Below are 17,346 nucleotides of genomic sequence, written 5' to 3' on the forward strand. Positions count from 1 at the left end.
TCATTGCAGTGAGCCAGACAACCTCACCTTTGGTGCCGTCCTTCCAGTCGTAACCAGTGGGTAGCTAGCTCGGCTTATAACACTGGCGAAAGAGGCAGCAGGAATGATTGGAGCCCCCACACGGACTACACAGGAGATCTGGATCTATTTCTCCCCGTCTTCACTCCAACCACATCAAGATGGAAGCCAATAAGCCCTGGTTCCTCTACCCAATCTTTCTTTCATTCCTCTCAGTTCCGCTGTGCTCCCATGCATCCCCATGGCAGGCCAGGGGCACAGGCACATCCCTGCGAGTAGATCACGGGGAGATCTTCCTCGTCTCTCCAGACACGACCTTCTCCTGCGGCTTCTACTCATCTGGGGAAGGCACCAACGCCTACTACTTCTCCATCTGGTTCACCCACGCCACCGACAGGACTGTTGTCTGGACAGCGAACCGTGGCTCTCCGGTAAACGGTCATGGCTCAAAGATCTCCTTCAACAGTGAAGGGAACCTGCTCATTACCGATGTCAACGGCTCCACGGTGTGGGAGAGCAAGACAAAATGGGGAAAGCGCACCACAGTGGCTCTCCTCAACAACGGCAACCTTGTCATCAGGGCCTCCACTGATCAGGTAGTATGGCAGAGCTTCGATTCGCCCACTGACACCTTGCTTCCTTCACAGAATCTGACCAGAGAATCGAAGTTGGTCTCTCCATCTGGTTATCATATCCTCTATTTTGACAATGACAACATACTGCGGCTCCTGTACAATGGACCAGAGATCACGAGCATATACTGGCCAAGTCCGGACTACAATGCACAGCAAAATGGCAGGACTAGATTCAACAGCAGCAAGATTGCAGTTCTGGACAACGATGGCGTATTCCAGTCAAGCGACCAGTTCAAGATGACAGCTTCAGATTCAGGAACCGGAATCAAGAGAAGGATCACCTTGGACTATGATGGCAATCTCAGAATGTACAGCTTGAATGCAGCAAATGGCAACTGGACTGTCACAGGGGAGGCTGTACTGCAGATGTGCTATGTGCATGGGTTATGTGGAAAAAATGGAATATGTGAGTACTCACAGGGTTTCAGATGCAACTGTCCTCCAGGATATGAGATGTCTGATCCGAAGAACTGGAACAATGGATGCAACGCAACCTTCAGCGTCAACTGTGGACAACCACGAGAAGATTTTACGTTCATCAAGATTCCCCACGGTGACTTTTATGGTTTTGATCTGACTTCAAACAAGTCGATCTCATTTGAAGAATGCATGCAGATATGCTTGGACAGCTGGTTGTGCTTATCTTTCACATATAAAGCTGGAGAGGGTCTATGTTACACTAAAGATCGACTCTACAATGGCCAGGTTTATCCGTATTTTCCCGGAGACAACTACATCAAACTTCCTAAGAAAGTCACTTCAACATCTTCAGCCTCCAGACATTCCAGTCTTACCTGCAGCCCAAAGAATGCCAAGGTTATGCTAGTATCCAAAGATGCATACATGAAAAATTCTGATAACATAAATTGGTTATACTTCTACATCTTTGCTGCTATATTAGGGGCAGTTGAGCTGCTTTTCATCATGACAGGATGGTACTTTCTTTTCAAAATGCACAACATACCCAAGTCAATGGAGGAAGGTTACAAAATGATAACAAGCCAATTCAGGAGATTCACATACCGTGAGTTGGTGGAAGCAACAGGCAAATTTAAAGAAGAGCTAGGAAAAGGTGGCATTGGTACAGTTTACAGAGGAATACTTGGAGACAAGAAAGTAGTGGCAATAAAGAAGCTACACGTTAGACAAGGGGAAGAGGAATTCTGGGCAGAAGTGACTTTGATTCGGAGGATCAATCATATTAATTTAGTCAGGATGTGGGGATTTTGCTCAGAGGGCAAACACAGGTTATTAGTGTATGAGTATGTGGAGAACGAGTCATTGGACAAGTACCTGTTTAGTGGCAGGCGCACTGAAACATTGCTATCATGGAGCCAAAGATTCAAGATTGCCTTGGGAGCAGCCAGAGGCCTTGCTTATCTTCATCATGAATGCCTCGAGTGGGTTGTTCACTGTGATGTGAAGCCAGAAAACATACTCCTAACACGAGACTTCGACGCCAAGATAGCAGACTTTGGACTGGCCAAGCTTGCGAAGCGAGATAGCACTAGCTTCAATTTTACCCATATGAGAGGCACAATGGGGTACATGGCACCAGAATGGGCACTCAATTTGCCAATCAATGCAAAGGTTGATGTTTACAGCTATGGGGTCGTACTTCTGGAGATTGTGACTGGGAAGAGGGTTTCCAGTGGGATAATAATAGATGATGAAGAGATGGACTTCATGCAGTTTTTTCAGGAACTCAAACAGATGCTCGCTAGGGGGGGTGACCTGGATATAGTTGATGCTAGACTCAAGGGGCATTTCAACCATGAGCAAGCAACAGTGATGGTGAAAATAGCTGTTTCGTGTCTTGAAGAAAGAGGCAAGAGGCCAACAATGGATCAAATTGTAAAAGACCTCATGGTGTACGATGATGAAGATAATCACCCTGCATATGTTTTATGACCTGTAACCAAATGAAACAGAAGCAAGAATACTAGAATCTCTTTTGAATGTAATGTTTTTCTAGAATATTTTGACACCTGTGTAAGAAAATAATCAAAAGAACTCAACTAAAAAATGTTTCTTCATATTAAAAAAGCACTGAATGTGGAGCCAAAAACGTACCTGCAGGAGCACTCTTCTTATTACAACAATGTTCTTATAGTCCTCCTGACACAAAGCGATGAGGCGTCCCTAGCTAGTGATGCTGTAAATGTTGTGGTTTTATGCTTAGCTCCGGTTAAAAGCGCAATAAACCATGGCCAACAAAGAACATTCCACCAGGTAAAATCTCTGCATCTGCCACTGCTAGCCTGTCAAGATCACATCTGGGAAGAAGACAGAAATGGAGAAGGCGTCCCCAGGGTGTATTGGCGGCAAGCTGAGCGAATCGTTTTATTTCTGTTGTTAGCCGTTGATGATAGATCCAGCAGCTCTAGTTGATTTACCTCAGTAACTGTGTAAACAGTTAAAGCTGTGTGTATTTTACTCTGTAACTCCACCAGAAGTAGCAGGGGCAGCATAACACCCAGTGCGCCGGCTTGAGAGAAGATAGGATTGAACTCGATCTATTTTCTTTCTTGCAATAGAAGTAGACCTCTAGTTATCTGCTATTATCCTTGTTTTCTAGTCCGTTTATCTCCCGTTTCGTTTCGTTTCATTTCGATTCGATTATCTTGTCAGATCCGGACATAGCCTACTCTAACAAAAAAAATACTGTGCTACCTGTAAACGATGGCCATACCTTGATCCGATTAATTTTCAGCATGGCTATGGCTGTACCAGAAACCCAGTAGGTGGAAATAGTTTGCCACTTGGCCTAACACTAAGCCTCTTAATTCTGGGATGCGATCATACCAGCACTAAAGCCTCTTAATTCTGCTTCAAAAGGCAACGCAGCACCTTGTCTCCTAATACATAGGCGTTGTGGCTAGGTATTCTTCACAACTAGAGCAGTTTAGGAATTGGGCCATGTGCGAAAATGACAAAATTGGAGATGGAGGAAGATGAATTATGATCATGGAACTCATGAATGCATGATATTGTCAATTTCTTTATTTAATATATCAGATTTTTCCCTATGTAGCATGCATTAATATAGCTGCATGGACAAGGTACAACTGCCTAGGCTCTAGGCGTAGCCTGACTGAAAGGCCTGAAGCCCCAACAGGTCTCCCAGGAACACACTCACAAAAGGCACGCACGTACACAGTACTTCAGCGCTGCAATTGCTTGCTGCCTTTTCTATTTTCCTTGCTTTTGTACACAGCCGAACACTACACTGGCCTGAATCAATCAGCTAATAACAACAGCCATTACTACTTTGATTGGTTATTATTCTCACTAACTAGCAGCTGGAAATCTGCAAACTAATGACCATGTACCTGGACACTAGCATGCACATGGACACATCTACACGCACACACAGGATTGCTGCTAGCAGCGACCGCCTGCCTAGTGCTATTTTAGATTTCTAGTGGGCTCAACCTAGCAAACACTGCTTTGTTTTGTAGTCCAAATATATAGCTATATATATAGTGAAACAAATAATATATGAATTATTCAGTAGCATACGAAACATTTAAACATCTAAAGAAACTTTACTGCTTACATCTAAAGTTGCCTTATAAGTTTCTAAAAAAAGAAAAGATTACAGGTAAATCTGTAAGGGTCACATCAATACCATTGCAACAAACAGCAATTAGAAATTTGTTTCATTGACAATAGCCTCTACTAAACTTGTTTACATTCCTAGAAGCAACTGCAAAATATAATTCAACCTCATTCATCTAAAACAGTGTTTTCATAACTACAAAGATTCATCATGCTGGATGTTAGTTGCTCAATAGAAAGCATACCGGTGACGAGTATTATTGTACAGCTTAAAATGCTATAAGATCCAACCTTGTTTCAACTCGATGGCTTAGCTGTAATGCATCATATAATTAGAAGTAACAAAGCATCAATCATCAGCTAACCATACAGATTCCAGCAGTACATGCTCTACAACAGAGTAACTTCATTGAAAAACTGAAGATGAATAGCTTAGCTTCTCTTCACATACCAGGCTGCGAAGAAAATGCAATAGTCAACATTCCGCTACTGACCGTAACAGGTAGAGGCAATTCATTTGCAACAAGAGCAAGCTCGTAAGTTGCATCAAGGGTGACATTCCAATAAACCAACAGAAGATATCCAGATGATCTTGAGACATTTGCAAAACTGGAGACAGCCAACTCAGGGCAAAATCAGAACTGTGGCACCTAGAGCATTAAAGAACTCTGTACTTTTTTATCTCCCTCAGACAATCTCATCAACTGGAGAATTGACTGAGCATAGAAATTGTTCCTAATATCGAGCAAATGCAGAATCTCCTGAAGCTGCAATGAAGTGTTGTTTCTGCAGTGACATTCGATGGCATCCACACACCATCCTTAAAGAAAAAACTTAAACTTTGTCCCGATAGGCAATCAGTATTTGCAGTTTCAGTACCCTCATTGCTTTCCAAGTGGCATATGCACTCCCTTGAAAGATGACGAAGATCACTCTTACAAGCACAATGCTCTAAGAAGGTTTTTGTTTCAAAATTTTCTTCACAGCTGACCTCATCTTGAGAGCTGTAACATTTTCTAACAGTAGCTAATAGATTCATGCACCATGATGACAGAATGTCATGCATATCATCAACTGTTAGGCAATGCAGATTAGACCTTAGAGAATTTGATAGGGTACCATGAACCATCTTATAAACAGCACGAAAGCATGGAGAGCAACATTTGTAGAGACATGAAGATTTTGGGACTGAAAGATTATTCATGTCATATTCCAGTTGACCATCAATCAAATGACTTGATTCCACATCATTCAGAGGATTATTCTCCTTCAACTCATTATCATCACCACAAGCTTCGGAAGAAACAACCTTCCTTGGTATTTCTGTATTGTCAGCGCTTGCAGAGGATCCAATAGAATTTCCTGCCTTCTGCAGGTCACTTAAGTATTCAACAGATTCTGTGTGGTTTTCAGATCTTTGAATATCTGGCCTGTGGTTCTCTTCATCATAAGTTAAATCGGACACTTTCCCATCGTTGTTTGCTCCACTGCATTCTCCATCATTTGCTGATGTATCCGCATGTGTAAGGTTACGCCTATGCACCTCTGGTGAAGCTGAATGAATAAGATTGTGCTCCACTGCATCCTTGCAGGATATAGATGTCACATGATCATCATCAAGGTCACAGACCGTAGTATGGATTCCAACTTGCTCTGCAGTACACTGAACTGGATTGTCTTGCATCTCATTAGGACCAGGAACAACTTCACGGTCCTGTATGTGTTGGGCTGGTATGTCTTCAACCTCAGCAGAGTTGCCAGTAGGAGCACCTTGTACATTGGTTTCTGCAGCATGCCTAGAGCTTTGATGTTCTTTGGAGCATGAACTCTTTGTACCTGATGTTCCTGTCCTGCTACCAACATGTAATCTGTATATAGAAGCAAATAAAAAAAATGTTAGCTCAACTTTCCGATATTCTATATCAGCATCATGCGGGCGCCAACAATTTTTTGCTGACTGTAAGCACTCAGAAAGGAGTGACAGAATCAATATAAACAAAAACATAAAGCTCTCGCCTACCTTTGAAAGGTGTAAGCCCAGCTGTTCACGATATCATCCAGATAAGCTACTTGAGACAGAATATGAAAATACCGAAACCGATTTCTCTTTTCCAAAAGTTTAGTTCGGATCTGTCCAACAAACAGTTCCAATACCTTTCTCACCTCAGCACAGACTTCAATAACAGACTCGTAGACACCTCTATAAGCTAATAAGCCAACAGCAACAAGCCCTCTCACATAGAGAGTCTTTTCCTTGCCCTTAACAACAACATTGTTTCCTCCGTTTACTGACTTATCAGGTGAGGCACTGGTATGCAATAAACAAGAATTAAATGGCCAGCCTTTCCATGGTCCATTTATATCAGTGCAGGGTCCTTCCCGCAGCTTCGAGGTAACCCAACAAAGTTTAGAGAACTGCGGGTGCTGAAGTATCTGAATTCCAAAAGCAACAATAGCAAGTGACTCGTTGCCTTTTACCATCCTACTAGAAGGATATCTTTGAACTGTGTCCTCAAAAAGTTTCTGAACATTCTCGACGCTATCTTTCGCATTATTTGGTGGTGGATCTTGTTGAGCTCTGCCTGCAGCCAGCTGAGTTGGATTCTCCCTAGAAGCAACTCCACACAAGGGTTGCTCACTCTCACTGGATTTAGATTCACCATGTATACTGATTTCCATAGAAGTAAAGACTTCTTTCTGTTCATGGCGATTATTCTTATGCGATTTGTCATGCAGAAATTGAACATGATGTTGAATCAAGTCATGAGATAACCGAAAAGCACATGAATCAATCATCTCATCCCAACTAGAGCGGCTGTCAATGTTCACAGAAAATCTTGGAATTGTGTGTTCAGAAGAAGCAAAGCATTGATCCACAACATGTGTGCTGAAGAAACCTCTTACTCCACTAGGAAGATCTTGAAATCGCACGTCACTAGTGGACTATAAAACAGAATGTTAGCTTACCATCAAATGCTGTGCATAAACTAATAAAGTAAATCAGTCTGCTATAAAATATTACCACACAATCTTAATTCTCAGAGAATTAGGGACAATGGCCATAACCATCATTCACATGGGACAAAAAAATTTCCACAAAAAATGAATCAACTGGCTCAGTATCCTTTGCACAACAGCAATGTATATTTAACTCACAGTTACGCACATCAGCATTGCTGCTATTTATGCTGTTGTATGAACATAACAACACTTCTGAGTTCTAACCTACTTGCAACTCAACTATCGATTTTATTCGATCTTAGGGGTTGTTTGGTTCACCACCTACATAAACCTCACCATACTTTGGTATTACCTAAAAAAATTGGGTAGCTTTTGGATTGCAACCAAAATTAGGCACATCAAAGCACATCACTCTAGGAAATGCAGGTAAACACAAGGTGCCAAAGCTTAGGTGGCAGTATCCCATTGATTGCATGCAATTCAGAATGTTTTGGATTAACAGAGTTCAAATCAGTTTATTTCATAAAGCATTTATCCAAAATTTGACCTACCCGTTTATTTTTTGCAATTAAATCCATAGAAAAAACATTACTCAACCGTAGTTTTACCCTAAAAAAACAGCATGTAAGCCCCACAGGTTATACCCAAGGTTTTGAAAGCTTTGGTAAGGTTGCAATCCAACCATTCTTTTGACTCCATTTTGGTAAGGCCTGCGATTTGGCATTACCCAGTTTTGGTAAGGCTCATATGATAAGCCAAACAGTCCCTTAATTTTCCATGGCAGGTTCTTCAATGCCACAGTTTATTTTACTGCTTTTGCATATGTTCACATATTGATAACTTCTTTTTTATGGCAAATAACAGAAATAGTTTACTCTATCAGTAAAAATTCTCTTAGCTAACTAGATTCCACAGCACAGAACAGATCAAACTTGTCCTCAGTCCACTACTATACCGCATGTCCACTGAAATCCTGTTTGGAACATGGGGTAATTGAACTGTATCCTATGAAATTCTCAAAGTTTCTGTGAAATTCCTGCATTCCAAACAGGACCTGAGATTGCCTTTTGTAATGTCTAAAAGCATGATTGGACAAGCTGCTAAGTTAAAACTTCCTCTGATATCTCAGTATCCTTAGTTCTCTTTACTACACGAATATGAAAAATATAAAGAAAATTCAATCCATACCGATTGAAATAATTACTACACACATAGTACCTCTGAATGGGTTCCAAGACTGGTAGCTTAGCTATAAACTTGCCCAGTAACAGTATAAAACTTAAATGGATTCAGACAGTCAGTGCTACTTTGAAAGAATTTAGATACCAATGGTGTCATGTCATATAGCTGAGAAACAACAAATTTAATTAAAAATGAAAATCTACGAAGAGAAAAATTTGCATTACAAGTATCCACAAGAAACCAATTAGTAAGCGCATGATCATCAGTATTGCAGTGGCCAATCAGCACCAGAATTTGCCCAAAAAACAAGATGATGGAATCTTGGAGCAGATCATTACTTTTGAAAGATAGAAGAACATTTTTAGCTCTTAAGGTAATTATTATATGCATCTCAAAAAGAACAAAGTACAGATTTGGTCATTATATTGTATGAGAAAAAAATTCCAGCGATAATATTCAACCAATGTTACTAACAATCATCAACATGTTAAGAACCTAAAATCTCAGTATTTTTGCCATCAGCTCACCATGCCCGGTTCCTTTGTAACATTTTACAGAAAAGGAAGACTACTGAACCGTGCACAAAAAGCAACGAAGAAGCATGTGGTGTGGATAGTGTATATAAGCCTTACCAGAACACTTATTGATACAGAAGCTAACAATGAATCCATCTGTTCGACCAACGCATTCCAAACTTCAGAACATTTCCTTGTGTGATTGGTGGTTGAGGATGCTAAATCACTTGTACCCATATTGAGCATATTATCTTCTAACTGACTATGGACCTTATCAACTGCCCATAAATCAATTCTAGGCATGTAGATGATGCACCTTCCAAGGTTTAGGCATTTTACTGATCAATAAAAGAAAAGGAAATGCAAAAGATATCAATACATACCCATATCCGGTGAAAACAAATGAATTGTAACACAATAGTATACAGAGTTTATTTCTAATCAATTACAAGGAATGGTGAACAATAGGTTGACCTTCCATTCAATCCATAAGGAATCATAATTTGTGGTGCTGATCTCTAGAGTATATGTGTCATAGATATTTTGTCATCAATTGAAAGAGGAACATGAAATAACATCATTTTCCAAGCTCATAGCAATAGAATGGCCTCAGTTCAATTTGTTGGTATGTTTTATGAATTTAAACCAATGTATCATCGTTATATCAACTGTCACAATGGTTGTTGACTTGTTGGGTCTCACACAGTGTGGTCAAAATTGCAATTTTCTTCTAGTAAAGTAAGTATGTCAATGCCAGGCACCAGAGGTAGTCCTCTTGTACTAGGGATAGGTCCTCTTAATGCCGAAACTCCCCGAAATCATCCAAATTACTTTGAGATCACATTTTTAGTTTCTAGAAACATTTGTGGTCACATGTACCAGCACCGCTGTAGGCCTAGGGTGCAGGAACAGATATAGGTCATCCTACAATTAAATCAATAAAGAAATTATAATTTGTGAACTATGTGAATTTTTGCTAAAGTTCATAAATGAGATACACAGCTAGTAAACTCAACCGCATCGAAAAAGGTAATTAACTCAAGTAACTTATACTCCCTCCTTTTCAAATTATAGGTCATTTTGGCTTTTCTAGGTACATACATTTTGCTATGCACCTAGATATGCACTATGTCTAAATACATAGTAAAAACTATGTATCTAGAAAAGCCAAAACACCCTATAATTTAGAACGGAGGGAGTAGTTTGCAGCAGACTCTCAAAGAAAAGAATGAAGCTTGAGTAACCAAACACGTGTATCTCAACTTCATCTAATTTTATGTTTTGAGTAAGCAGCTTTTACAATAATAGAAAAAAATGCATGTCAAGCTTCATCTAAATTAAAGCTAGAATAGAATTGTAGTTGGCTCCTATATTAAGATTACTTTTGAGCAGACGTTTATTTCACATATGCACCAGTCGTCACTTCATCAAATGGAATGACATGCGTAGGCAGTACAAAGTAAATAAACAACACGTACAGGTGAAAAATATTATCACCACCTTTGCAAGAAAAATGCAAATTAAGAGTCAATCGTTGTTCTGTCAGTGAACATTTCAAAAGTAAATGAAAATAAAGGAAACTGGAACTTACAAAGAATCTGTGTCAGTCCACTAAGAATATCACCATTTCCCTCCTGCGCCATAGTTGCGAGATCAAGCTTGTGTATTACAATCTGGCCCGTAAAACCATGAAGTAGGCAGCGAATTAGGTGTTGCTGGCCTGATCTGGGTGCTCCAGCAACTAAAACTCGAAACCCTAATAACTTATGTGGTAACCCTCCTTTCCTATGAGAACCAGTGGAATTTAATCTGCTGCCACAAAAATTGTCCTGTGTTTCAACATGGCTTGGCAACATTGAATCATGACTTCCTAGTTGTGCAGATACTAGGCCACAGCTTGACAGGATTGGTTTAATTCTATTTGCAATATCTTTTTGCTGAATCAAAGAATTAAGATAAGTAGACCAGAAAGTGCGGGGTACACTATTCTTTTCCATGGATGAGAACACAACTTCTTTAATAGAGCCAGATGCCTTAAGAAGGGACGAAGGTAACCATACACGTTCATCCAAATACAGAGAAATAAGCAGGTGTACCAATGGTTTAAGAAGACTTGGTACAAGACAGGAATCTAGAGGTGAGGAAACTAGATCATTTGCAGCAATCCCTGCTTCTCTTTGTGAACAGGGTGGGGGAGCAGCTGCAAGAGCAGCTAACCAATCTCTTTCCTCCACGAGAACTGATGGTAAAGGAACTCGCCCATGCTCAACTCCTTTCTCAGCAGACCGCAACATCTCATGTAACGGGCAGGTTCTTTTCAAAGCATTTATTGCAGCTTGTGTGCAGATTGCCTGCAGATCAGCACCAGCATATCCAACAGTTTGGGTAGCAATAAGTGACAGGAATGCACCTGAAATAGGACTTGGCCAGTTTCTTGTATGCAGTGACAGAATAGCAGATCTATCCTCAAAGGTTGGAAGTGGAAAGTATATCTCACGATCAAACCTTCCTGGTCTCCTAAGAGCAGGATCAATAGCATCAGGACGATTTGTAGCCCCAATCACTATAACCGAGCCTCTTGATTTCAAACCATCAAGCAATGAAAGCAAAGTTGCCACAACTGAATTGTGTGTCTGGTCTTGTTGTCTGGATCTACAAGGTGCTAAACCATCTATCTCATCAAAAAATATGATAGAAGGTTGACATCGTTCAGCTACCTGAAATAGAAGTCTTAACTGTCGCTCAGCGTCACCAACATATTTACCCAAACAATCAGCACCTTTTCGAGCAAAATAAGCAATCCTTCTGTTACCTTGAGAACATGCCCCTATTAGTGCCCTCACAACAAGTGTTTTACCGGTACCTGGGTGGCCATGCAGCAGAACACCTCTCGGAGGTGTAAGACCTAAAGAGCTAAAGAACTCAGGATAGAGAAGAGGTAGTATCACCACCTCCTTCATGCTCTGAATAACATCACTGAGCCCAGCAACAGATTCCCAACCACAATATGACTTTTCATTTTCAGAGGAGCCTCCTATATAAACAGGTGCAATGCGCAAAAGGTCTCTGTTTAGCCTTTTTCCCTCACGTTTTAAGAACTCTTCATCCTCCCCACAGTTCTCCAACCATTTTTCCTCAGCCTCTCTGTCCTTTCTCCATGCATCGTGTGACAGCTTTCTGATATCTGCCTTCATCTTTTTTATCTTCATTTTTCTGAGCAATTCAACATACTTATCTCCTTGGGGTTGGAAGAGATGACGATGATCGTTGCAAGCTATAAGAAACTTCCGGTGATCAAATATACAGGCTTCTGCTCGACTACACGGCTACACATGGAAAAAAAATGTCAAATACTAGGCAAATATAGGGCAATAATAGAATGCTGAAGTACTCCCTCCGCTCAAGAATACAAGGCGTATTTTATTTTGACTCAGTTTTCAATGATAGACCTTAATAGCTATAAAAACCAACATAGTGTGAAAGCATTTTGAAATATGAATCTAATTGTATATCTTTTATACACTAAACATGCATATAATGTGACTAATTGTTGGTCACAATTTACAAAGTCTGGCTTTTCCAAAGCAAAATATGTATTGTATTTTTTAACGGAGGGATGTGTTTCGAGAACCATCCAATTACCAAATGGTAGGTTTTCGGGCAACGATCAACGCGACACCCGATAGTCGCTCCAGGTCTGCCGCATCGACTGCATTTCAGAAGCCTTCCACGGCAAAGCGCAGCTCTTACATTTCTTAGACACCCCAAACCAGCAAAGTAAACCTGAAATTTGGAAGAAAAGAATGGATTCTCAAACCCCCAGTACCCTGCATTGATATCACTAGCATGGAATACAGTAAAGTATTTAACTTATTCATCTTGCCAGACATTCTGTTTGAATTCAGTAAGCAGTAACCTAGATCAAGCAAAATTGATCTTAACAGCAAAGTGCAGCTTTTTACTTTTTGAGAAATTTATGACAAACAAGAGAGTTTGAACAGGTACCAAACTACAACAATAACGAAGCAACATCATGTAAATATTGAAACAATGCACGAGAAGTTTGAGTATATACTGCAGGTACAGACCTCAGGACTCCAAACAGCGCAGTTCTGATGAACCCAGACACGTGCAATGCCAAAACGGTCATGAATTGGACCCAACAACCTCCCAAGCCATCCAGGATCATCACCAAATCCATCCCAAATATCATAGTTGGGCTCTTCTGAAGGCAAAGCCCCCTCGTAGGCTTCATTCTCACTGTCAACAGAATCATGCAATGCAATCTTAGGTGGTCTCCCATCAGTCCCTCCACCACAGAGCCCACACCTCCTCCCTTCTTTGACCACCTTAGCCCCCCGTTTTTCATCTGAAATGGGAGATTTCCGCATCCTCTCCTTTGGTCCATCCTTAGCCAGTATCACATCTGGGACATGACCCATCTGTTCATCCTGATGGACCTCTTCCTCTTGCTCAGCAGGACCAGATGGGTCCAGTTGCATTTGCTGCTCAGCAGGAAGGTTGCTCTCTTCTGTAATCTGTTCACTTTGCATGTCAAGCTGCTCAGTTCCGCCTGAATTGCTGACCCTAACCTCCTCATTGCTCTCATCACAAGGTAACTCATTGCTAACGTTTCCTACCGATACAGGCAATTCCAACTCTTCAATTTTCTCCTCCCGCTGCAAACCCTTCTCTGTCACCATTTCCTCTCCCTTGCCTTCTTCTAGATCATTTCTAGCACCTACTGTTGGTCCTTCCTCCTCTTCCTCTTGCTCTGCTGACACTGCTTCTTCCCCAACCTTCTCTCCTTTTTCTCCCTCTTCCTTTTCTACTACATTGACGCCCTCCACGGCCTCGTGTGAGTCTACATTCAAATCGATTGTTAAATTGATCTCTCTATCCGTCAGTTCCCTCCCTTGCGACTGCAAACCCCCACTCTCCTCGCTCACCTCGTCGTCCTCAGCCCTCTCGCGAACGTCCACCACCAGCATCCTGGCCTCGTCTTCTTCTTCGTCCTCCTCCTCCTCCGCCTCCTCCTCCTCGTCCCCGTACTCTTCATCTTCGAACCACAGGCTCCTTGCCCGCCCCTCCAGCTTGGCCTTTCCCTTAACCCTATCCCTCAGCCGCGAGCGCCACGCCACACTACCCTCGTAGTCCTCCTCCTCCTCCTCATCCTCCATCCCCCCGGCATCCGCCTCGTCCCGCGCCCTGCCCCGGCGCCCCTTCCGCGAGCTCCCGCTCGCGCCCACCGCGCCGCCGCGGCGAGGCCTCTTGCGGCGGGGCGAAGGGAGCGGCGACGTGTCGAGGACGACCGGCGCGCGGCGCAGCCGCGTGCTGCGGCGGATGCCCTCGGCGTCGGAATCGTCGTCGACCGCGCCGCCGCCGCCGACGCCAAGGGGAGCCGGGGGAGGTGGCGGCGGCGCGACGTCGTGGATCGCGTCGAGACGCTTCTGCTTCTTCCGGCCGCGTGAGGAGGCGCCGCCGCGCCGCCGCTTGGGCTTCGACGGAGGCATCGCGCGGCTCGCGCCGAGACGACGACGACGACTCGACCTCGACGGGGGTTTAGGGTGGGTCTGGTTCGGCGCGCGGGCTGGGTCGCGTTTCCTTCCCAACGGAGAAAGGGTGGGTGCCGGGGAGGAGGATTTGCGGGGGGGGGGTGGTGTGGGGGCAACACGGAGGGGAGCAGGTGCCAGGGCCCAGGGACGAGGTGCCGTCGCCGACAAGTGGGGCCTACAATTTCTGGGCCCGCGTAGCAGTGGGATTAATAGGGAAGGACAGTGGATGATGCAGCCTCTTTTCGAGTGTGAGCTGGGTGCGCAGTGCGCTGCGTCTGCGACAGTACGACTTCCCTCGAGAAGGCTCAGTTTTCAAATTTTCTGAAATTTTTGTCTGGTTAGCTACGGTTCTCGCGTAGAGATAAGGCAATTTCCCGCGTAATATACATGTATATGCACACCTGAACGTTTTTGAAAATCTAACACCTGAACGTAACAAAAAGGCGGCAAAGAAAGGTTACGCTAAATGCTGTTGCGTTACGCGTATCGTCTTTGCTTCAGCTACGCACTCGGGTGCCACGTACTCCGTAAATGCGTAATCGAAAACAGGCATGCGTAAACCAAGTCTAACCTGATCCCTCCCCCACCCAAGCTTCCGGTACACATCGTCATCTCCTCCCGACCACTCAAGAGGAGTCCATTTGGTTCTAAAACCTACAGCTTCCCAGCTCCAACATGTTTTCGCCCCATGTAACATAAAACACTGGCACATCATTCTACTTCTCACTTTTATGTTGCATATACGCTAGCGTGGAATGATGTGCCAGCGCATCAACATGAAGAACAGAGTTAATGACTGAATTAGATGCTCACATGGCCGATGACTGAATTAGTGTGATTTGTTTAAAGAGCGGAATGGTAATTGGTAGTGAATCATCTGTCATAAACAAGCAAATTTCATTGCTATAGTCTTGGAGTTACTTCAGATGTGCGGGATGTAATGTATATGTAACTTCTTCATTTTGGAGAGTTCTCGTGTTTTCCATGTTTGGTCAGAGGGGCAAATTTCTTTCCTGAAACAAAAAAAAAAGCAATTTTGTAAATTATATTTTTTAAGAAAAGGGCAATTTTGTAAATTATCAGGGTCATAGTTATTGGTTTATGGCCCGATTCTGTTCGGGAAATGGACCGACATTCATGGAATTGTTCTGTGATTGTTGTGGGCCTTTCGTTCTGCCTATGAGGCCCATGATCTGTCAGGGGACTGGGCTGGCCCATGTTGTAAATTGGGTGAGTAGCTTCTTTTCCTGCGCAGTTCTAGCCAAATCTTTTGCGCCTGCCTGCTGCAGCCTGATATTGACCTGGTTGGCTGCTGTATACGATACGTATGCCAAGTTGCCAACCAATAACCATGTCGAGTGACTCCAATCTACCCCAGCTTCTTCTTACTCCCTGGCATACCAAGTGGCATCGATCCAACAAAACAAACTCCATGACTCGCATCCATGACCAACGCACCGCATCAAATTCAAGTTCGAGCAGGCAGGCGCTATCGTCCACGGCCACGGACCACGGGACCTTCCTGTTTGCCAGAGCACGAAGCAGCATGGGCGCTAGCTGCGAAAGCCGGTAACACAACATGCAGACACGCACGTCGGCATCATTGTTCTCCCTGGTTGGCGTGCTGCGCTCGCTGCGGGGCTCGATCGCGTCGCGGGTGCGTTCGTGTCCATGATGGCTTCCAACGCAGCGAACGGCTCGTGGTGAGCGGCAGCAGCAGTCATCAGTGTGACACCTCGGCCCGGCCCCAAACAGGCCCTAACGAACTTGTATTTTAGATTTTTCAGGACAGACATGTCACATGTGCACCCGATGCCGCCGCCAGCTTTGTTTTGCATCCCTGGACCCAATGATCAATCGGCAAAGCGGACTAGCGGAGGCACAGACATCGATCGCTATCTGATCGCTACCCCATCCCGTCCGATGCCGGGATCCTGTCCACCTGACCGTTCGGATCAGTGGCGAACAGCTCGGCCGGTCGTAAACGCGCAGGGTCAGAATCGTGTGCGCCTCGCGGCTGGTTGATCGTTACGTTGTAACCGCAGTATCAATGACCCGGTCTCTAGGCGTTTAATCGTCGATCTGTCCTTAAAACCCCATGGCTGACCTTTGTTCGAGGCCATCTCTTTCTTCTGCTCCTTTCTCTAGTACACTAATTTGAAAGGTCGCCATCCTCGAATCTGACCATCTTATGCAAGCTCGCTCCCGCCTCTGAATCGGGAGTTTGCAGGTTTGCACCGTCGGCACCAAACGGTTTCTCCATCACTGTATCTGATAAAAAAAATGCGACCAACCTACAACTGGAGCACAGCAAAACGATACAAAAAAGCCTCCGTACAACAGCTGCCTGCCAATCATGCTCCGCTCCGTGGATAGCATGCGAGATAGTTTTATCGACCGCGGCCGGGTCAGCTTCGAGCCTTCGGCGCGGCGTCGCGATCGGACCAGCAACGATCTTCGGACGAGCAGCGCAGTGCTCTGCAACGGACAGGCAGACATGTCCGGTGAACCGACGAGGAGTGGCGTTCGTGGAGAGCAGGTTCTTTTCGTCTGACTATCTGAGACAGCTGCATGTTCAGCGTCTCCGTCCGTCGGAAATCCGGGGTCGTATCGCCGGAAACAGGAGTGAAGCGATGCAAAACAGAGATGGCATGAGAGAGGAGATTCCCTCTCGCACGCTACTCTCTTTTTTTTTTTTGCGTATCGAGTACAGTACTTTCTCTGACTCTTAAGTAAAAAAACTACTCGTGGCATGGAGGAGAGTAATTGCTCAAGTATGATGACCGTTTACGATCCCTGGCGTGCGAAATGTCAACGATCGAGCCCCTCGGGGCGCGAGATTTTCATCCAGCGTGATGGCTGCGCGCGTGCGCGATCGTACCGCAGCCACCGAGCCACATGCGTGTGACGAACTCTCAA

At 43.9% G+C, this 17,346-nt stretch overlaps 2 protein-coding genes across 4 annotated transcripts; one reads left to right on the top strand and one right to left on the bottom strand.

Annotated features, from left to right (window-relative positions):
• Positions 1-131: 131 nt before the first annotated feature.
• LOC112893314 (putative receptor protein kinase ZmPK1) lies at positions 132-2,617 on the top strand. Its single transcript, XM_025960564.1, has one exon. The coding sequence runs from the start codon at positions 180-182 to the stop codon at positions 2,562-2,564; it is 2,385 nt and encodes a 794-aa protein (XP_025816349.1). The 5' UTR covers positions 132-179; the 3' UTR covers positions 2,565-2,617.
• Positions 2,412-14,507, bottom strand: LOC112893313. Of its 3 annotated transcripts, XR_003228773.1 has the most exons (8): positions 12,961-14,507; positions 12,515-12,655; positions 10,464-12,198; positions 8,990-9,210; positions 6,235-7,157; positions 4,666-6,082; positions 2,727-2,808; positions 2,412-2,547 (listed from the first exon to the last, which is right to left on the bottom strand). XR_003228773.1 is itself a non-coding variant. In XM_025960563.1 (6 exons), the coding sequence occupies exons 1-6, from the start codon at positions 14,383-14,385 to the stop codon at positions 4,915-4,917; spliced, it is 5,613 nt and encodes a 1,870-aa protein (XP_025816348.1). In that variant the 5' UTR covers positions 14,386-14,507; the 3' UTR covers positions 4,282-4,914. The 3 variants fall into 3 exon arrangements, 1 of the variants encoding a protein (XP_025816348.1); XR_003228772.1 differs by lacking the exons at positions 2,412-2,547; positions 2,727-2,808 and adding an exon at positions 4,282-4,528; XM_025960563.1 differs by lacking the exons at positions 2,412-2,547; positions 2,727-2,808 and having other exon boundaries at positions 4,282-6,082.
• Positions 14,508-17,346: the final 2,839 nt, after the last annotated feature.

Source organism: Panicum hallii, chromosome 5 (assembly GCF_002211085.1).
Source record: "Panicum hallii strain FIL2 chromosome 5, PHallii_v3.1, whole genome shotgun sequence".
NCBI lineage: Eukaryota > Viridiplantae > Streptophyta > Magnoliopsida > Poales > Poaceae > Panicum > Panicum hallii.